General features: G+C 39.3%; 1 protein-coding gene across 1 annotated transcript; it reads left to right on the plus strand.

The window, feature by feature from the left end:
- The first annotated feature begins 2,321 nt into the window (after positions 1–2,321).
- Positions 2,322–7,971, plus strand: LOC132122295 (homeobox protein MOX-1-like). Its single transcript, XM_059532378.1, has 3 exons — positions 2,322–3,084; positions 6,451–6,623; positions 7,243–7,971. Exons 1-3 carry the CDS (start codon positions 2,616–2,618, stop codon positions 7,363–7,365), a joined length of 765 nt encoding a protein of 254 aa, XP_059388361.1. The 5' UTR covers positions 2,322–2,615; the 3' UTR covers positions 7,366–7,971.
- The last annotated feature ends 15,045 nt before the right edge of the window (positions 7,972–23,016 follow it).

Genomic DNA, 23,016 nt, shown 5'->3' on the forward strand with positions numbered 1-23,016 from the left:
TAACCCGAGTCTGGCCTGGGCCGGTGCTCCATTAGGACTCTCTTTCATCCTTCTTATTCTCTCTGGTGTCATGAAGATGGATCAAACAAAAACACCCTCTTTGCCCCCAACCTGCACTGGCCGACTGGCAGCAACAGGTTTAAGCATGGAGCGGTGACTACTTCAAGACCCAAAATGTGCGTGGACTAACGCAGAACCTGATTTTACCAAGTGAGACATGTTCCTGGGACAACATCTTTGTTGTCCCTGGAACAACACTGTGATTAACCAATCAGATTTGAAGAACCAGTTTATAGATTTTGTGAAGTTTATGCTTAAAATCACTGTTTGGTGCTTGTACATCAGTGTCATTCATCATTTCCTCTGATTTTAGGGATTACTCATGATTAAGCTTAGGTTTAGGTGTAGGGATATGGTCAAGAATACATTTTGGAGTAAAATGTTGTTCCAGGGTCAACAAAATATGTTGACCTAGGAACACATCTAACTCAGCAAAATCAGGACATGCGTGGACTAACAGTCCCCCCCGCAAAACTCTCTCACACAGATGGCCCTGTCTAAACGCAAATGCTGTCTAACCCCAGCCCCCTGTGGTCATGGTAAGGCCCAGGTTGCCAGTAATGAGGTGGATGCTTCATGGCTCAGCTATTTGCTGGGTAAAGGGAAAGGATTGCAGTCTTACCTCAGAGCCTTTAAACATTACTCTGCTTTAGTCGAGTTGAAGGCTGTGCTGTTCACAAAGGTCAGGATCACACAGAGGACAAAGTGAAGCAACAATAAAAAATAACCACAAACCACAGTTCTTACAAAGGCAACTAAACACATTTGCTTTCCATCACTTGTTATACCGCCTGTGTAGGGAGAGAAAATGAGAGATTCCAACCTCAACCACATTGAAATGTCAAGTGAAATCTGCTCAGTAGAGTACTTGCCAGAACAAACACATGGCTAGGATACAGGAGAAATGACTTCACATTTGGAAGATATACTGCTTGCATGATTGCAAACAATGTGAAATATGGAGAGCAGGGACTTCTTTTTCAGTGTCCATTTATATGAAACCAAAGATGCCATTGTTAAAAATCTGTATTACTGACAACTATTTTTTTCCTAAACTGAAACTTGAATTTAAAAATGAACTAACAAATGAGTATTACTATCTTTAAAGTGTAAGTTATGTTTACACTGATAGCATTTATGTATAATATAATATAATATAATAATTGGTTTATATACAGTCTGGGGTCAGTACAATTATTAATAAAGAAATTATTAATATTACTAAGCGAGGACACGCTAAATTGATTTTTAAAAATAGCAAAGACACCCTATAATGTGACAAAATATTTACTATTTAAAGTACATGCTGTTCTTTTAATTTTAAATACATCAAAGAATCCTACAAAATGTATCATAGTTTCCAAAAAAAAATTTTTTTTTAGTTAAATCACCTCATTATAATGATTTCTAAATGACCATGTGAAACTGAAGAGAATAGCCTCCTGAATCAATAGGAATAAAATACATCATATTAAAATATAAAACTATAATAATAAAATAGAATATGTAGTAATATTTTACAATAGTACTGTTTTACATTATTTTTGATCAAATGAAATCAGCCTTGATGACGTGATGACTTTTTCCAAAAAAGGAAAAAAAAGAACCAAAAAAATACCCACAGTTTTGAACATGATCATCATTTATAAAATGTTAATACCGGTATTTACAGTAGTTAATTTTTCATTCAGATATTTTATTTAGCCCTGTTTTTATTCAGATAACTAAGATGCTAATGAGTTTACAGACTAATTTGGTGTGAATGACGGCATGTTTGTGTGTTTGTTGTACTAGAGCTTTTTCGTGAGAGAGGTGTGGAAGAAAGCACTACTTAAGTTAGGCCTTTTCACCAGCAGTGTGTGAGAAACCCCTGGTTGTGTCCAGAGCCAATACACCACATCCTTAACGCAGACTACAGAGCACCAGGATGGAGCATGGTCCATACTGAGTGGGGTACAAATTTCCACCAAAACCGTGAATTGCACAAAAATGAAGAAGAGTGAAATTGGGGGTTTTGGGGATAATAGAAGCTAAAAAGGATCCGGTCAACTTTCCTATGTGGGTGTTCATTTTATATTTTACAGGCAATGTTCCTTTAAAAGCCAGCACCTGGAAATCCCATTAGATGTGCGTATAAAATCCCCCATGATTAATAGTATATGAGGCTAGGCTGGGTTGAGGGGTACCAACATGTGGACCGCAGGACTCCTCCTCTGCATGCTCATGTTACACTCCATATACTTGCTACTCTTTCCCACCTAAGCGTTTGAAAAGGAGGAGGGATCGCTTGTCAGGAATGTCTCAGAACTGTGAAAAGAGCATGTAGAGCTGAGAGTGGATGTAGTGGGTCAGGCTGAAAGCTGAATGAGAGAGTGTGTGAGCTGATGTTTTACACCAGACTAACGGACAGGCAGTCTGCTTTTGAACTTCTGCTTATTGATTTGCAAAGGTGGACTTTGAGGCGTTGATGTGCACATGTTGAAGTGGATATTTCCCACGTTGACTTGCACCAGACCCAAAAAGCTGCATCTCTGAGGACAACTACTCTGTGCTCTATGCTCTTCAGCATGGATCAGCCAGCCAGCAGTTGCATGCGGAACCCTCACACGGGCAGCGCTCTGTGGGGATGCATCAGGAGCCCCCATTCAGCAGGGCCCGGAGCCGGGCTGCAGCCCTACCAGCAGGCCCCATTTGCCCTGCACCAGAAGCACGATTTCCTGGCCTACACAGACTTCTCCCTGGTGTCGACGCCACACGCTTACCCTCGTGAGGACAGACTGTATCCGGAGGCACACGGTGGGTACCAGCGGACGGAGTGGCAGTTCTCTCATTGTGAACCCAGAGGCAGAGGGCAGGAGCCGTGCCAGGGGGCGGCAGAGGCGGTGGGAGCTGAATTGGACAGTGCAGGGGGAGACAGGCTGCCTGGAGCAGTCACAGCATGTCTTGAGGGAGAATACTCTCCTCAAAGTGTGCCAGCGGTTGACACAGAGAAAAAAAGCTCTAAGCGGAAAAGAGAAATCACAGGTGAGTCATTTAGGCAAGAGTGAATGAGATATGAGGCAATGGGTGGAGTGATTCATGCCGAATCATGTGAACTTTCTGATTTGTTGCCTGTTTAGAAATTGTAGCGCTTTATATAAAACATTTAACTTAGCATCAGTTGTGTACAAAATTCAGTGTAAGGATTGTTTGTGTTAACAAACACACATTCGCTTTGGCTATAGCGATAGAGGTCTGTCTTTATTCAAAATTGAGAATTCTGTGATCATTTACTCTCTTACTTTCTTTAAAAAAAAAAAGATCAATTATCATAACTGTTTTTGTCTATGTAATGTAAGTCAGTGGGGTCCAATACAACACTCGAACCCACTGACGTTCATTGTATGGGCAAAAAACACTTTTCCTTTTTTGTTTCACCGAATGATGAATTATATACCAAAAATTTCATTTTCAGTTTAACTAAGGAAGTAATAGATTTTACTCTAAATATTCTATTTAAAACTCCTCACAGTAAGCATGCACATGAAGGATGACCTATAACACATTATTTTGTGAATATTATTCGGCAGTTGTTTCCTTCTATTGTTGGAGGCTCTTAGGTAAAATTCAGCTTTAAATTGTTTGCTATTGTTTTCAAATCACCTTTCAGTCAGTTTTGACATTCAGTAACATCTGTCACACTTTCTCAACACAGATCTGATTTTCTGAAATATTGTGATTAAAAATGAAATATGTAAAAGATCTAAAATGGAAATGTCAACAAAAGAATCAGATTTTGTCGTCATGGACTGTATATAAATAAGTGGATATATGTGTTATGAATCTCTTCATGTCTAACATACCGGACATCCAAAAGAAACAATGTTCAAAAATGAAGCCAGCATCTTGTGTCCAGTATAGTAGATTTATTATTATTAAAATTACCTTTACAGCACCCCGATAGTGTTCTCTGAATCCAAATGTAAAGTTATCCAAGTTCATATTCACCATTTTCATATCTAAATAAATGTAGGTTTTGATGTTTCCTACAGTTTCTGGCTAATGATATCCATATCTACATAACTTTTGTAATGAAAGCTCTCCATATTTCCATGCTATTCTGAGAGGAGGAAAAGTGAACCTCAGTGTTTGTGGCACATCTGGTGCATTCATTTCATCTCTCAGCCGTTCTGTGGAAACTGAGACCGCTTTTCTGGAATCAGGGAAAATTTCTTGAAGATAAATACATTTCTCCATTAGGACTTTGTATAGCATTGGCCAAAACAGCAAGACAATATTCGTTATGAGTGGCATTTAAAACTGATTAGCTCAAATCCATATCCCATGCCTTCTACTACAACAATGCATCCAGGCCTCATAGTCTAATATTGGGAATAAATATACCCTTTCCTTCTCTAAGTTACCTTAATGTAACCCTACATCACTTGCGGTCGAAACAAGCCAGACCACGTCTGTAATATAGCTTGCCTGTGATCCCACATCTACATTCTTATCCATTGACATTTTCCTGTCGTCAAGCAGTAACAGGATCTCCACAGAACACACTCTCCATTTGACTGGAGAGAAATTCACTATCATGAAAATATTCATCACTGTGCTTGAAGTTTAAGCGTCCATTAACATGTGGGAAAATGTTGGTGTACATAATAGAACGAAGGTGTGTAACTTTTGGCAAAGAAAAGGATAATCAAATCTGGTAGTGATTATGTATTCACCAATTATTTTTTATTTTATTTTTTATTTGAAATGACATGCAGACACTCAATAATTGCATGAAATTGTAAACAGATGTGATATTCGCTTCCAAAATGAATTCTGAATCACGAAGGATGTGCTCATCATTTTTCTTTCTCTTACATCACAGGTCTGCAGTTTATTTCAGTTTAGAGAAGTAAAATTGTCATAGAAAATAATTCAATAACATGAATTGAGACAATAGAAGAAACTATTATCAAAATTTGGAGTGAAAAGAAATTTGATTTAAATATACTGTATATATATGATGTTCTATGTGTGTAAGTGTGTTTGTGAGTAAATATATTTGTTCTGCTCTTCGGTAAGTTGTCTTTTAAAGATGATTAGTATGTGTTGAATATGTTGTCTAACATATTTATAGACAGTAATTTTGACTGTTCATCTTTGTTTTGGTAACTGACAATAACTGGCATTAAATTAAGCTTGTCAATTAATCTTAACTTCATTTGGTCAAATTACTGTAGTACTTTAGTGCCTTCTATAATGCCAAATGCCCACCAAACACCCCACCAGGAGGAGAGGTTGCTCTCTAAATGTTTATAGGCTTTTGCTGGGGAAATTTATTGGAGTCTGTTTTTTTTGGAGCGTGCACATACACACAGTGCCAGGTGTTTCTCCCCCAACCTGCCACCACCTTTCCATTTATTACCCTCGGCAGTGTATTTAAATGAACAGGACTTTAATGACGATAATAATGCGCCTTCTAAAAGGAACAGAGGCTACAGGTTGCCATAAGTGAGAAAGTACTTGTCTCACTTTCCCACTCACATCTGGCAGTCCAGTCCATTTCACAGTCTGGCCAAGATCTGGTGAACACGAAGCATGAATTCTCACATTGACAAATTAAAGTCATTTCCCAGAAATTGCATCAGCTTTCTTTCAGTGCTACCGGTTCTAATATGCGCCGTATAAAGGGTCACAAGGTTGGAATAACTAATTAAACATAAATGCATTTTGAAGGAAAATGTTTTTCAGTGTCAGGGAATATATAAAGCACTGATTCACACTCTGAGATTTCAGCTAGACCCTTTGTTCTTTTGTGAGCAGATTTAACAATGTTCCGGTGCATTCCTTGCTAACTTGAGTCCTCTGTGGTCAGTTGTGGCCCCGACAACCCCCAAACTCCCGGCATACTTTAACTGGGGCTCAAATACTCTGTGATCTGAAATGAGCCCAGTGCAAATGTGTGTCCTGTGTGGCCCACAAAACGCCTTGTAACCATGTTTTAACGCAGACACAGTTTTAAACTTAACATGCATGAAAACACACGCTGCTCCTGGGGGAGCTGAACTTCAGTGTTGCATTTGAGTTTATTATTTTTTAAAGGACTAGTTGAAAATTCTATAATCATTTACTCAACCTCATGTCATTCCGAACCTGCACGACTTTCTTTTTTTTTCTGTGGAACAAAAAAGATATTTTGATATGTTTTGACAAATGTGCCTATTGACAATGACTATCGTCAAAGGGGTCCAAAACTACATTAGACCCACAAAATATCTTCTTATGTGTTCTACTGAGTAAACTCTGGTGAGCTGTTCTTTTAAATAAACCTGTTTGCTTTAAAATATGATTTAACTGTCTCAGATCACAAAACGGATGCTAACTAGTCTCTTTTTCCTTTGTATCCTCTAGATATTCAGGACTCAAGCTTCAAAGCAGACTCGAACTGCAAAGCCAGAAAGGAACGTACTGCCTTTACCAAGGAGCAACTCCGGGAGCTGGAAGCTGAGTTCACCCACCACAACTACTTGACCCGCCTGCGCCGCTACGAGATCGCTGTCAACCTTGACCTCACTGAGAGACAGGTACAAAAGATACTTCAGCTCATGCTAGTGGTATTTTTGGCTGAAAACAGCGAAGAAAACACTCATCCATCAAGTCTAAATGAGTCTGTGTGAAATATTATTGACAATACCGAAGCAGAGCCGTCATCCCATCAATCCCTGACTTCGCCCTTCAGCGATTTCGGACTAAGGTCTTTTTTTCTTAGGCTCAGACCACACTTAGCTTGGTCCTTGATGGTTTTCCCAGGCCTGAGTCACAAGCATATGCCAGATCCCAGCACAACCCTGGGCTTCTCCCAAATCCCTTTGCAACTCTTTCTCCACTTTTTCTGACGCATCCTACATATCTTGGCCGTCTGCCACCCTTTGCTTTCAAAATGAGTGGCAGACAGATTCAGTCAAGAAGGAGCATGTAAAAATAGTGTGGGAACAGATGGTCCATGTTCCTGTGTTTCCACAGGGAGCGAGGGATGCACAGGGGTCACAGACTTGCGTTCCTGAGAGCTTAGCCGTCAAAAACAATGTCACAAATCTCTTGATTTGCTGGCTGCAGAATTATTTCATATCACTCAAGAGAGTATGCATTTATTCTCAACATCATTTCCAGACAGTTTTAATGCATCATCATTTTTATTCACAGGTGAAAGTGTGGTTTCAAAACAGACGTATGAAGTGGAAGAGAGTGAAAGGAGGTCAGCCTGCATCTCCTCATGACCTTGAAGCAGATGAGATGGACTCCGCTGCATCGCCCAGCTCTGAGTAAAGCTCTGATCTAGACATTTTCTCATATTTACGGTCACCCAACTCACCCCGGCCATACACACGGTGTCCAATTTTTCACTAGTCCTTCCAAGTATCACGTTACACTGCTTCATGGACAAAAGCGTTTATGCTTCCTGTTGCTCTTTTCGCTCAGATGACTAATTATCAACAGAGCATCAACGGCTTGGAAGCACCATCCACTCTCAGTCCACGTTTCACTTTCATTCATAAACAGATCGAGTGAAATCAGAGGCATAAAAAAACACAATTACTCATGTGTAAAAACAATTTATATTAACTGTTCATGCCCTGGTTTAATAGCTTTGACCTCCAGCCGTGACGGCATGATGTAGGTCTTTCACACTGTGGTGATGGTGCCTGAACCCTGATCAGAAACACCTGTGACGCTCCACAGAATGACTAGACAGTCGGTCTCAGGATCACACCAAACCACCAAAGCATCGATATCACATCTTCATTTCCTCCCTAAACTGTGTTGTCAGGTTGATCATAGAATAAACTGTTTCCCTTGTTGGATTTTTTTTTTTGTACTTCTCTTTTTATATGAAATTAATAAAACATAGATCTTGCATAAAAATCAGAGAAAAAAAAAATAAACAATTTGAAAACGGAAAAAAACTGTGATTATTTGTTCTTCTGGTCTCATTTGAATTTTCTCATTTGAAAGGATAAATGGTGTGTAGCAGGATTTACACACCATCATGTAGTTCCAGACTTTTTTATTCTCAAAAGACAAAGGAAGCTATTTTGAAGAATGTTTCAGCTGTTTTCACTTGTAAAATAAATGACTTAAATTGTCTGGTCAAAAGTAGTTCTTCACACAGAAGAGAAAGAGGAATTTAAGTCATGACATGAGAGAGAGTGAATAAAACAGAATTTTCATTTTTTGGGTGAACTATGCCTTTAAGCATAATAATAATCTTCCCAAAAGCTCTCAAAGCTCTGGTGAAAGTGCAATACTTTGGATCAACTCCACTCTTGGCTCCAAAGTTTTGACTGAAGCATCTGGATGGGCCCGAAAATCGATTTCAACCAGAAATTAGACCGGCCCACATGGGGGCGATTCGCACCAGAAGTCTGGACAGAATATATAGAATAATAGGTGGGTAGGAGTGAAAAGATGACTTCTCAAGTACAGGATGTTGCTGTAGCAGGTAGCCAGTCATCCAATTTCCTGCTTTCACAAAGAAAACAGTGGTAAAGCATGCAGAGTCCAGGCACTCACAATGGTGGGCCTATACTCTGGCTGGCCGACAGGCCAAACAAAGACAGGAGAGGTGAGTGGCCTGTGAGGTGGACCGGCGCAGGAATCATTCCAAACACACCCATGATGGGGTTAAGACCCTCAGTGCTGCTGACCTTCTGCCATCTCGGTTTACTTTCCACCATTACATGCACTATTATTGCTTTTTAAGTAATGACTATGAAAATAAGCCATGCGTATAAACATAATTATGATATTAGAGCCCCTAATAAAAGCACACTACATTGGTCCATTTACACCTGTGTTACTAAGTTTACTAAAATAAACACAGTAGGGGATTTATTCCTAAAGACACATTCGCATACACACTATTTAAACAGAACTGTACCGGTTTGTTTCATTTTGGCCCCCAGAAAATAGCATGTTGAGTAACGTGATCTTGAGTACTAGCACTCGTTTGCCCGGTGACTTCATTTAGATGAGGATTCTCTTGGGGTAAAATGGAGAGAGGAAACGAGAGAAAAAAAGACAGATTGTAGAGAAGTCAGGTCTACTGAACAGGATGAACGCTCACAGCTCAGACTGACAGTTAACTAAAAAAAAACAGAAGACAAAGTAGGGCAGTCTCATCATTCTGTGGCTGAGCTCTCGATTACGAATGTAGATTTCATTAAGAGACATTTTAAAGTAGCTCTTGACTGTAAGTTTTTTTTAATTTGACCTTTATAATAAAAACAAGAAAACATATTTGTTTGGCTATGCATCAAGAGATTTAGCCTACAATGTAACTGGATTTCATATTGATCAGATACAATAAATATGGTGAAAAACATAAAGAGGCTGGTGATGTTCAGTGTTTTGTGGGGTGGGTGGGGGTGTGATGGATAGCCGGAGGTGTGCAGGTCAGATCTATGAGCCGGCTACAGAATTATAGCATGGCTTGCAGGCCTTGCTTCAGTGCTGTGGTCCATCTGTACGGTGTGATTGTTTACAGAGGCAACACTTCACTCTGGCATTAAAGCTTCATGACCCTTCACACAGCTCAGCTATGCAACCATAAGCCTTGCCAAACTACATTTTTGATAACTACACTTTTTTACTGGTAACTTTTTTTATTGGAAAAGCATTTTCAAGTAATTTTCAGAGTGTCTTTAGCATTTTAAGCATGACAAGACGAAATCCGAATAGAATTAAACATATGCTTTCTAACTTCAAAGTAGGCTAGATGAAAATTACTCAATATTATTTACATCTGGTTTACAAAATAAAAGTCAGTACTATAATCAATCTATTTTTGTCCAGTATAAAATTAATTATGAAATTAATAAATTCTTCTATAAGACTTCTGTAAGATTTTTTATAATTTTCAATTATTTATTTGGTTATTTGTGCTATCACATATATTAGACACATTGTAACAATAAAAAATGCCTTTCATGACATTAATAAATTCCTCCATAGTAGGTTCTTTTTTTTAATTACTTTTATTAATTATTTATTTCATACACAAATCTTATTTATTTTTTACTCATTTATTTGGTTGTTTATGCTGTTAGAGCCATTATACCTCAGAAACCTTTCATGACACCAATTCAGTATTCCATAGTAAGTATAATTATTTTTATTCATTTGGATTATAATCTTTTTGTACTGATCTTTTTGTAATAGGAATATGTTTTACAAGAAATACTATTTTTAATTGAATGTCTTACTTTTTTTTGTAATTGTTTGCAAAATGTATGAGCTTTTATTACAGATCAGTACAGAGACAGTAACATAATAAAACTATTCTGCAATTTTTCTCTGACAACCATCTCTACACTATTGTCCTGCAAATTTACTCTAGTTTCTGTCTTCACAGAACTGTCTGATATTTGCTGCCTTGTCTTGGGAAGAAACTGCTGGGAAGGAGTGGAGGAAGAAACAGAGGAAATGTGTGATAGCATCCGCACATCCTCCCAAGACAGTACTTCCACTAGGAAAAAGTAGAAGAAAAATGCACATGTATTGCCTGTTCAGGTGTGTGTACATGTGCATATGTGTGTGTGAGAATCTTTTGAAACAGCTTCTATTTAGAGGATGTGGCCAGCAAAGATACGCGCCCCCCAAAAGTCCCTGTAATGATTAGTGATCCCCTCAGGACAAGTAAATCTCACAGTTTCATTGCACAATCATTCAAGATGGGCCAGAGACATGCAGTGCAGTTCTAAATTATGCAGGACTTCCTGCCATGTTCCTTTGACAGCTCTTATAACCCGAAGTAGAGAGGAGATTTTATTTGAATCTACTAAAAATAATTTCTTTGTTGTTTGTTAATAGTTTGGACTGACCATTTACTATATCTCACAGCAGGAAAGAGACAGGACAGTACCTGGCTGCAGCGCCCCATGAATAATCTAAAATGGAACATAAAAATCACTGCTTGACCCATTTGTAGAAAAACCGTTATGTTAAAAGCAGAATATTTCTGAGTACAATCTACCATCTTAGTCTAAGTAAGCTCTGGCAATAAAATTGCAAAAAAAAATAAATAAAATAAATTAAAGTTTTTGTTCAGGTCACATACAAAAAGCTATGTTGAGAAAATAATAATAATAATAATTACAAATATATATATATATATATATATATAATTTAAATTATTTATTAAAATGTATTTTAATTTAACGATCCTTCAGTAACAAATAACCATGTGCACATGGCAGCCCATATAGTGGAGAATCACAGTAGCTATCCATCAGCTGCGCTGTTTCAGTCTACCTCCTCCTGTCTCTCTCTCAGAGGTGTATCAGATGCCAGACAGCCCTTACCAAACAAAAGAAGTCTTGTCTGATAGTTTCATCTGATCCAGTATCTGCCACAGCAGTTTAATACCCAATACAATTGATCCTGGCAGCTGAAGGTGCTGCCCCTGTGAGATCCCCGACTCAGTGAACCACAACCATCAGGATCTGCTACACCGAACAATAGACCCTCTTACTATAACACAGACATATGATCAATAAAAGTTATTACCTCATTTTTTATGGTCTGCAGTAAAAGATGAGGGATCAACTGGTAGATATTTTGAGAGGCTCATAGATTAAGAGACATAGTATACATGTGTTTCAACATTCCCCAGATTCCTCCTTAAAATCACTGCTATTTTATTTTACATCTGGTGCTTTTATATTCACAAACCCATTCAGGTCAAAACGATATATATAATATAAATAATTTGATAAATTATTTAAGCATTGTTATTTTATTATATTTCCTTATTCATTGTCAAATATTTGTATTATATTTTGCATCAAGTATTATATTTTTGCCTTATTATTGGAATCTATCTAAGAGAATGTCTGTTTATCGATTAATGAAAATAACTTCAGTAGCTCCTTTTAGGTTGTAAGAACATTATTCTTTGAATCAAAAGAAATTCCAGTAATTTACAGATGCACATTCTGGAAAAGAGCGAGTGTAGCAAACAGTTTCAAGATAGATAGATAGATAGATAGATAAACCCTTGTTTGTATAAAAGCTTGAACTGAAACTTGATTGTGTAGTGTCTGATGTGAGCATGTGTGTCTGTGTAAATGGGCACTGGAGGACCTTGTTCAGGGTTGGCTCACTCAACATCACTCAGCTCGCCTAAAACCATGGGAACACTTTGGGTAGGGGAAGTAAGCTTCATGCACGAGCTCCATTTACAAATAAAGCCACAGGAGCTTTAAGCACATGCAATTCAGACCTAGAAGTCAAGGTTTGGCCCGTTAGCCTGGTCCAATTAACCCTGCTGGTAAGATGAGGTAAGTACACCATTCCAAAAAGCTTCTTTCTCCATTGTAGGCCATTCAGAAGTAATATTAAAATCACAAATATTTAATTGGTGTACTTGAGTCTTGTGGATTATTGCAATGCTTGTGTCAGCTGTTTGGACTCTCATTCTGACGGCACCCATTCACTGCAGATGATCCACTGGTGAGCAAGTGATGTAATGCTAAATTACTCCAAATCTGTTCAGATGAAGAAACAAACTCATATACATCTTGGATGGCCCAAAGGTGAGTACTTATTTTAACATAATTAATTTATTTATTTTATTTTAGATTTTTTTCCCTCAGGAAACTATACTAAATATCTTATGTCATTTTGCTTATCTAGTAAATTCATCTTGATTTAAGAAACTTTTAGATATATTTTGACTAGAAACAAGACAAAAAGACTATGGGCCCTATTTTAACGATCTAAACGCAAAGTGTAAAGCGCACGGTGCAGGTGCACTCAGGGCATGTCCAAATCCACTTTTGATATTTTAACGACGGAAAAATGGATGGCATGCCCGGGCACATGGTCTAAACGGGTTGTCCCTATTCTCTTAATGAGTAATGGGGTTTTTTTTGGGCGTAATGTGCAATAAACCAATCAGAGTCTCATCTTCCATTCTCTTTAAGAGCCTGTTGCGCTCGTGCCATGACGGATTTGCTATTTACACTATTTGCTTGCTATTTGGCAAGCGCAAAGACAGAACGCGTCTCCGAGTTTGAAACGGAACTGTTCGTATGCAAGCAAATAGCCTAATTCTGATACATGCGATGACTATCCATTATGACATGTAGGCATATATATATATATATATATATATATATATATATATATATATATATATATATATATATATATATATATATAGCCTACAAAAAAAATCTTATGCATTGCAATCCTTTAATTTTTAATATTTGGCATGTTTGTGTGCTGCTGTGTGTCCCTGTGTTTAATAAGCAGCGTGTACGCTCTTTAAAAAACAAAGAAAAAACATTGTGCCAGACTTTAGACCAGGTTTGAGCTGGTCTATGGCGCAGTCTATTTTCAGCTCCTTAAAATTGAACACTGAACACACCTCTTTTTTAGACCAGCACGCCCATGGGCGCAAAAATGAGCACAAATTCATTTGCTAAGTAAACGACTTGGCGCTGGATGGGAAAATGTGAACAGCACTGGACTGAAACTAGCAAACACACTTGCGCTTATTGTTATGACGTTGTTGTTATAACGTTATTGTTGCTCCTCTATGCCCTGTCTTTCTGAAATACATCAATTTTTACAAAGCTCATCATTCTGAAAACTGAGGTGTACGCTGATTGGCCAGCTATCCAGTGTGTTGTGATTGGCTGAATACCTCAAGCCTGTGTGACGGAAATGTTACGCACCTAAACACTGTGATGGTGTCTCCCGGCATGACGAGACAAAACCAATAAAACCCATTACAAACGAGGCATTTGTTGCATCCAGCGGGGACATAATTACTGATTATTATAATAACATATACTTTGTTTTTACGCGTTGTGTTGCGTATCGTATTGCGTAAAACCATGTCTGCATTTCGGATTAACGACAAACAACAAGTGATACTCTACATTACTTAAAACTCACATTTGAATCATCAGTGGCAAATACTTTAAATAGGACACATGGCTTGAACCCAGGCTTGACTCCCCGGTCCGATCCGGCGATCCACAGAGCGAAGTTGATGTATTTCCTCAGTGACCAGATTAGCACAGATCATCTTTAGGCATGATGAAGCGCATATCATCCTCTTTTAAAAAGCCAAACAAAGTATTTTCGCTTTCACAATGTAACACAGCATCTCTACAACATGGCGGTGCAGCAACAACAATACTGCAGTGAGAATAAAAGTTCTTAAAAAACTTAATAAAAGTCCTTCTTCCTTTTTGTGAACTTTTGGGCAGTGTTATGCAAATCTTCCCACACAATGAAGTACACATAGCGGCGTGTTTAAATGAGGTGTTTTAGGAGACCGTGGATGACTCTTAAATTCTATAAAGAATATCTCTTTGGATTTGAGACCTTATTCTTTACAACTTTACAGATCTTCTTCATGCACCAAGAGCTCGTAAAACTCCAAAGAGAAAGGAAAAACTGAAATCGCATCATATGACCACTTTAACATCTATCCTATCGATATATTAAAGCTAAAATGATGAAAAATGAAAAATCTATTGATTTACTTTCTTTACAATCAACAAATTGATTGTAAATTGAAAAATAATCAATTCGTATACTAAAACAATTTACTAAAACAAAATACTAGAACTGACTTGGCAGGTGGATTAATATACAGATTTTAAATATAGGCTTTATTTGTCTGACTGCACGGTTACTTGCTATTTTGTACAAACAGCTTTCCTCTTCTGCTTTCAAGAGTTAGCTTGACTTGGAGATTGTAGCCTTTTTGAAGTATTAAAGAATGTGAATTATATACTTCATCTGCTCAACACACTTCCCTATTTTCCCCTCTTCTAACCACCCCCACACTCAGACTCCATCTCCCATAAGGCCATGGGCGGGGGGCTGGGGGTGGCGATGGCTTGAGCTGTGGCGTGACAGGCTGGGATTTCTGGAGCCTTAACACTGTCTTTCATCAGCATGGTGCTCCTGGGCCCGGAGTTGGGTTACAGTCCGAGTCTGTGTCTGCGGCACGTGGGAGGAGGATTTCTTACACATGGATCCCGTTCCCACCGAACAATGAAAGTCCTGTCGGTTTGTGCTCCCTCACAGGGACGGTATGGCTGTGATGTCACAGCACATGAGCCCACCCATTCTTCACAAGCTAAATCCCAGACATGCATACACCAGCAGCACCGCCGCACTGAGCTGGCTCTAATTAACACCTGCTTTCACGAGCATGTTCCCCCCTGGCCAGGGTAAGCTGTTTGGTCTGGGCAGGATTAGCGTGTGAGCAGCGGTAATGCCAGGCCTGTGTGTCTCGCTCACGTCTGTTGGATACTGAGCTGCACGGAGCAGACAAACAAAGCTCAAGTTTTAGACACGAGCGGCTGGAACTGTCCCTTTGGGGGCAAACTTCTTGGTCTGCTGCCTACCAGTTACTGACCGTGCCAACAAGCTGGCTACAACCCCAATCCAGTTCTTTTATGAAAGAATTATCCTTTTTAATGAGGATTATATATGTTTTTGTTTTCATTTTATTCCATTAGGACTTTATTATTACTGTTGAAACAACATTTGCATCATGCTACACATATATACACTACATTCCAAACCTAATGTAAGATAATTTACTGTTGTTATTTTTAAAGAAATTATTCAGCAAGGATGCATTAAACTGATTAAAAGTGATAGAAATTTTTGTAACATTATACATGCTTTCATATTTCAATAAATGCTGTTCTTATGCACTTTATATTAAGGAGTCCTGGAAAAAACATCATGTTTCCTCAAATAAATTAAGCAACTGGGTGCGATTTAGTGCCAGACTGCCTTTTTGCGAGAACCAAATTAAGGCATATTTACTAATCCGAAGCAGGGTCTAACCAGCACAACTGGTACTAACGGTGACGTAAGTATACATTGATTGGCCAGATGCATTCAAAAACACCCTGATCCACCATGATTTAAAACGCTGTGTATGATCATCAGCTGCTGATGATATAATGACAACACTTTAACATAAATTTCAATTAATTAAAACTTTTTAATGTGTTAATGCAAAAGGTTTTATGAACAATGAACTTACATTACCTAAATTTAAATAACTACGAATATTTTTATGGAAGTTTCATAGTATCACATGTAATTAATAAGTAAATATAATAATATGATTTACATGCTAATTCTATCAAGAACTCCAGTACAATCTATTTTTAAAATGTCCATGAGTCGTGACAGTTGTCACTACCTGCATCGCTGGCATTTTTTACCCGATATTTGCATAAAATTGAGCATTTCTCAACTTTGTACACTTTCCTCCATCCACAGTCAACCCCACAAATTCATAAATGCCCAGTCGGTGCCATTGGTCACCTGATGTTAGATTTTTTTTAAATTCAAGGAATTGATACTTTCTCTCACTCTAGGATCACCCAGAAGTGAAAAACCAGGAGTGGTGTCATTACAGAGAATCCTCTGTACATTACTAGGTGACAACATATTCATAGGTGGAGAACAAATAAATAAACTAACTGACCACATTTGAAACATAAGTGACTCAATATAAAATCCTTGTTTATAGAAATGTTGCATAAAATCAATAAAAACCTTGATGACATTCAGTACAACAGCACTTAATGATATTTCTTAAATGTGACATAATAGCTCAGCTGTAAGGTCACACAGCAAATGTCAACATGGATTCTCATTAGGGATAATAACAACAGAAGCCTGACAACACAATTACTTTTAAGTTGTAAAAAGATCAGTAAACAACATCTCAGTTTCACTTAAGACAACAGGACTGGGACTGTCCTCAGATTTCTCCTCTTTGAGAAAAACATTCAGAACTTGTCTGAACCAATCAAATTAGTCTTTGGTCCTGTCCCATGAGCACACTATGTCGGCTGCTTTCTCTGGCATCAGTCAGAGACTCTCGTTCTCTGGTCAGCGCCTCCTCTGGTATGAAATGAGATATCTGAGAACTTTGAGAACTTTTGGGAGAACAACAGGCAGAGGTCAGAGCAGAGTTCAAGGATTGAATGAGTCGCACTGAGGATTGTGTGCTAGAGGAAAGTGAATCAAACCCACTGGGGCACTGAGAACATGCTGCATGCTGCGTGGAGGACATAGCCTACACATACAGTACATACACACGTTTACCTCACATCTAAATTGGGACTTCCCATTGACATATGCAGGTGTTAATACAAACAAATGAAAATCTCCAAAGTGAAAGATTTGCCCATACAGATTTCACACTGGGTTCACATGTTGTTTACACGGTTTTGTCAAGTTGACCAGCAGAAAGCTGATTGGTTTGAAAGTGGCTTCATACATCATTGACAACAGAGGATGGATCTATTTGCCTCTACTAATTCCACCACAATTTTTGCACCTTAATTCAATGAGAATAGGGAAGTCCAAACCACAACTACAGTATAGAGGTAAAAAGGAACGATATCGCTGGAATCAAATTAAAATGAATTTTTCCGCTGCTGAGTGATAAAACCATGGACAGCCAATCAATATTCAGTGGACTTTAAAGAGTTCAAAAATTTTAAGCAGTAAAAGTACATTATGGTAGCTTGTTTTTATAATAAACAGAATATTATTATGCACTGGTCTGGACGCTAGTATAGTTATTAGGGCCTTTCGCAACGTGGGAACCTTTTCATAGTACCGTAACTAATTGTGGAACAACCCACTTTTTGGCATTTTCTCACCGCCAGAACTGGGTGCAATTTAGTGCCAGACTGCCTTTTTCGAGAACCAAATTAAGGCATACCAGCACAACTGGTACTAACGGTGACGTAAGTATACATTGATTGGCCAGACGCATTCAAAAACACCCTGATCCACCATGATTTAAAACGCTGTGTAAACATACTGTAAACATTGTGACAACTTATTTCGCAAGTATGATTAACAGTGATATGATAGATGGACTGACGCTCAAGCGCAGACACTTGTAGCAAATGTAGCACTGCCAGTTGTCATAAGAGATTCTTAAGCCGCCTTTCCACTGTCTCTCTGACGACTGATAAGCGACAGACCAGAAGTCATCAATTTCCAATGGAAAGTAGTGCGGTAAGTGCGTGGTGTTCCGATCTTATGCGAATGCAGAAATTTGGGATCCGATTTGAGCTTCGGATGCATTCAAATATTTTAACTTCTGGGGCTAGACCATATGCGACCGCCTGACCAGATGTGATGTATTCTAATCAATACTATCGACGCAAGGTTCACTTTAACATTATTCTCTAAACATTATATGAATATGCCGAGGTGATGGTTGCTGCACGACCAGTTTGAATGTTCTGCGCGACTGCCACTAGAGGGAGAAATACGACAGTCATGTCCGAATGCCATGTGCAGTGGAAAGGTGGTTTAAGTCCTCTTTTCCATTCTTTCAATCGCTTTACGTATACGTTGACATTCCATGTCCATTACTGTAAAAAAAAAAACGCAAGACACAACAAAAACACAGCTCCGATCACAGTGTCCTCCATGCACAAGATGGCCGCCAGTCCAGCGCCACTGCACAAGAGGGTCGCCAGCCCAGCGCCACTACACCAGATGGCCACCAGCACAGCGCCATTGCACAAGATGGCAGCCACAGGAGACTTTCCAGACTCGAGTCAGATCCCAGTCGACTTTCCAGAGTCACGTTAGCCCCCGTGGACCCTCCAGAGTCGAGTCAGGCCAACATGGTCCCTCCAGAGTCGAGTCAGGTCCCCGTTGACCCTCCGTGAGCAAAGTCGAGTCACCAATGATCTTCATGAGCCAAGTCAAGTCACTCTTGATCTCCGTGAGCAAAGTCGAGTCACGAATGATCTTCATGAGCAAAGTCGAGTCACCAATGATCTTCATGAGCAAAGTCGAGTCACAAATGATCTTCATGAGCAAGGTCAAGTCACCAATTATCTTCATGAGTCAAGTCAAGTCACCAATGATCTTCATGAGTCAAGTCAAGTCACCAATGATCTTCATGAGTCAAGTCAAGCCACAGTTGATCTTCATGAGTCAAGTCAAGCCTCAGTTGATCTTCCTGAACGAAGTCACATCACAGTTGATATTCCTGAACCCAGTCAAATCACCACAGATCTACCAGAGCCTCATCACGTCTCAGTTGAACTTCCAGAGCCTCGACACGTCTCAGCTGAACTTCCAGAGCCTCGTCACGTCTCAGCTAAACTTCCAGAGCCTTGTCACGTCTCAGCTGAACTTCCAGAGCCTCGTCACGTCTCAGCCGAACTTCCAGAGCAATCGTCCTATCCTGTCATGGCCATGGAGGCCATCCATAAACTCACCGCCTGCCCTGTCATGGCCATGGTGGCCATCTACCATCTCATCATGGCCACGGAGACCATCCTTAACCTGTTCATGTTCTCTTTTTAAGCCTTACCTGACCGGACTTGCTCTCCTGTGCCATCGACCCCACGGTGGTGGTCCTCTGCTCCGCCCTGGTGGGCCTCTGTTTGACCGCATGGCTGTGGTGGTCCTCTGCACCGCCCTGGTGGGCTTCTGTCTCGTCCGCATGGCTGTGGTGGTCCTCTGCTCTGCCCTGGGGGGTTTCTGTCTCGTCTGCTCGGCTGTGGTGGGTCCCCTCTATGCACCTGACCCTCCGTCCCTCCCTCTGATCCTCCACTAGTCCAACTTCCCTCCTGGTCTCTTTGTTTTGTTGTTGTTGTTGGTTTTTCCACTTACTTTCTCTGTTCCCCTCTATGGACCTGGCCCTCCATCCCTCACCCTGTTCCTCCACCAGTCCACCTCCCTCCTGGTCTCTTTGTTCTTTGATTTGTTTTTTTGTTATTTGGTTTATTTTTGTGTTCAGAGGAGCATCTGGTAGCTGCTCCTTGGGGGGGGGGGGGGGGGCAATGTCACAGTGTCTGGTCTGTGTTTCCCTGGGTGTCCACTAGTGGTCTCACTCCCCCTTAGAGTCACCCCACTGCATGCACTACATTTCCCACAAGCCTTTTCCTCATTCATCACTGTTAATTGCACACCTATTAATTGCACTCAGCTGTTCCCACTTTCATCGTTTTCATCTGTCCATATATACCCAGTTTGTTTCTATCTGTTTCATGGAGTCCTTTTTTTCTGTCACCCTGCTTTCTCGTGTTCACTAATGTTTTCGTGTTTCTAGTTTTGGACTGCTTTTCGGTTTTGACCTTTTGCCTGTTTGGATGTTGATTTTTGGATTCCCCTAATAAACACTGCAATTGGATCTCTCGTTTTGTGTGTGCATTCGTAACATTTTGTTCACTTTTATACACATATATTTGTTCTATTTAAAATTTTGTCAGATCTGTAAGCAGTAAAAGCACATAACAGCTGGACATAATCCTGCCGCATGGAACAGCCTTTTGATACACTACAAACCCAGCCTTTGCTTTCTGTAACACTGCTTGTAAATTAGCTGTAGAGTGGAACAAGATCCAATATGCTGTCTGCAGCCCCTTTTCCACTTGTCTCCATCCACCACACCATCAGGCCTGTGCTCCACAGTCACCTGCTTTCATTTCCCCCTGACCATATGAACGAAAGACAGGAAATCTACCCTTACAGTGATTACAGTGAAATTTGTCCGATTCTGAAGAGGAAGTCTAAGCAACAGTCTAACCAGCTCTTGCCAGACGATCAGTTTTCAGGACAAACACTGACGTTATTATAACATAGTCCATCTCATTTGAGATGGCTTTATGAATCTGGCCCACTGCATTCTGGTTTTATCCACAAATGTGCTGTTTGGAAATACCCAATGTTCTATCTAGCAAATCATGTCTCTGTATTTTCTTCTAAGCTTGGTCCTGAAGTGATTTTACCCCACTTTTAATCTGTCTTTCAGTTTGACTCACAGTTTACAAGCAACTCCAGATTGTTCTCATTTAGCGGTGAAGATTTGACCCTTGACCCACGCAGATTGCTCTCTCCTCTCAATCATTTTCTCTCTGCCTTTTACAACTCACAGCAGCTGGCCTGGCCCTGGTGTCCTCATGGGATTTTTCTGGAGAGGTAAAAGAAGAGGCAAGTTAAGAGACAGGATTGAAGAAAGGAAGAGTCTGAGTCATTGATTAAAGCTTATGGAGTTTACAGCTTTCAGAGACAAGAAGTTCGAAATTATGTTTTTTTTATAATTATTTTCATAAATATATTAACTTGTTACATATAAATATTTCATAATTATATTAAAGGTATTATCTATCTATCTATCTATCTATCTATCTATCTATCTATCTATCTATCTATCTATCTATCTATCTATCTATTTTATCAAAATTCATATTATATTATATTATATTATATTATATTATATTATATTATATTATATTATATTATATTATATTATATTATATTATATTATATTATATTATATTATATTATATTATATTACTAAAACTGTGAAATATTATTACAATTTAAAATAATTGTTTTCTATTTTAATAAATGTTTAAATTTTATATATTCCTGTGATGGTAAAGCCATTTCAGCTGTATATTTTTGTGCAAACCAGGTTAATTAATAATTAAGTTCAAAAGAACTAAATTTATTTGAAATTGAAATATTCTTTACTGTCACTTTTAATCAATTTGATACATCCTTTGCTGAATAAAAGTATTTATATCTTAAAAATTTTAAACAGCAAAATATAATATCTATTATATCAAATCTAGCCATGTTTTACACAATTTCTGCACACTTTTGAGACACAGTCAGACACAGTGGAGACCAAACAGACGGAAAAGGAGCCACACTCTCAGCAACACCTCATTTTGTCCCTTTTGAAGACCGGTAGACCCTTTGGAGGAAATCTGATACACGGCAAAAACAACTATGAAGTCAGACTTTTATTTAAGGAGCTCAGCTCCCGATCTCCGATATTCCAAGTGCTGGTGCAGACCTGAGTGGAGGGAGGGGGGTTCTGGGTGAGGTTTGCTCTGTTGTTTTCTGAACGGCTGCCAGGAAAAGTTTAATGGCTATGGAATTTGGACAGGAAAAAAGCAGGCTGGAAGTTTCAGAGGAAGCAGGGATTTGTGGCTCACGCAGCACCTCTGTTTGTGTTCTTCTGGGTTGGCTCCACTTCGTGCTCCGCTTCTAGTGAGGAAGAGCGTCAAGCGCTTTTCCACGTATAAGTGCGGTGCCTCAGGAGAATACCTACCGGCGACATGCAGGCCATGGCCTATAGACCTCCACCCCTCACACACACAGACACACACACACACACACTGCTGGACAGTTCAGAGTTAGTGCTAAAACTAATACTCACAAGCTCTAATTGAATACAATACAAACGCTCAGTTCCAAAAACACATGATACTTTAACCTCTTCCTCAATTGTTTTCAAAGAATGTGACTTTTTTAAAATTCACCTTTGAACTCAAGTTCCATCATGGGATGTAAAACAAATCTATATCATGTTACTCAATTTATTTAATCAAATATGCATAAAAGCTCCAACAAAACATCTATTGTGATTCTTTAGTTTTGACTTGACCACAGTTATGTTTCCATACATGACCTCAAACATGGTTACAATGTGCTAACTTGAGTTTGTGGGCTGAAACAGTAGTTTTGCCAATGTAAGTCTACATTTGATATATGGATAATGCACTTTCCCCCGCAAATTATATGATTTGATGGTTATATCATATTGCTTCCATTTCACATCAGCAATTGTCCCTAGACATGGAATATTTTCGACATAAAATCTCACTCCATGCAACGTGCGCATTACCATGCTCCAGATGTTTCTCAGTCAGCTCTCAGTCCCCTTGGGTACTGACTCAAAGAGGAGCTGGTTATGAGGAAAGGGAAGCTTATGTCTACAGTCCCTGTCAACAGTAATCACCCCTGCTCCCTATCGCTCAGCTCACACCTCCACACATTCCCTCTCTGTCTCGCCACACAGGCCCAGGCTAAAGTCTCCTGTCCAGCCTCGGTCAGGCATCGCTATCCGACCAGGACCACTGAATTTCT

Source organism: Carassius carassius, chromosome 40 (assembly GCF_963082965.1).
Source record: "Carassius carassius chromosome 40, fCarCar2.1, whole genome shotgun sequence".
NCBI classification, from domain to species: Eukaryota; Metazoa; Chordata; class Actinopteri; order Cypriniformes; family Cyprinidae; genus Carassius; species Carassius carassius.

Coding starts and splice junctions, on each gene's coding strand:
- LOC132122295 (XM_059532378.1), top strand. CDS start 2,616: ATGCTCTTCAGCATGGATCAGCCAGCCAGCAGTTGCATGCGGAACCCT. Junction 3,085..6,450: donor GCGGAAAAGAGAAATCACAG/GTGAGTCATTTA, acceptor TGTATCCTCTAG/ATATTCAGGACTCAAGCTTC. Junction 6,624..7,242: donor TTGACCTCACTGAGAGACAG/GTACAAAAGATA, acceptor TTTTATTCACAG/GTGAAAGTGTGGTTTCAAAA.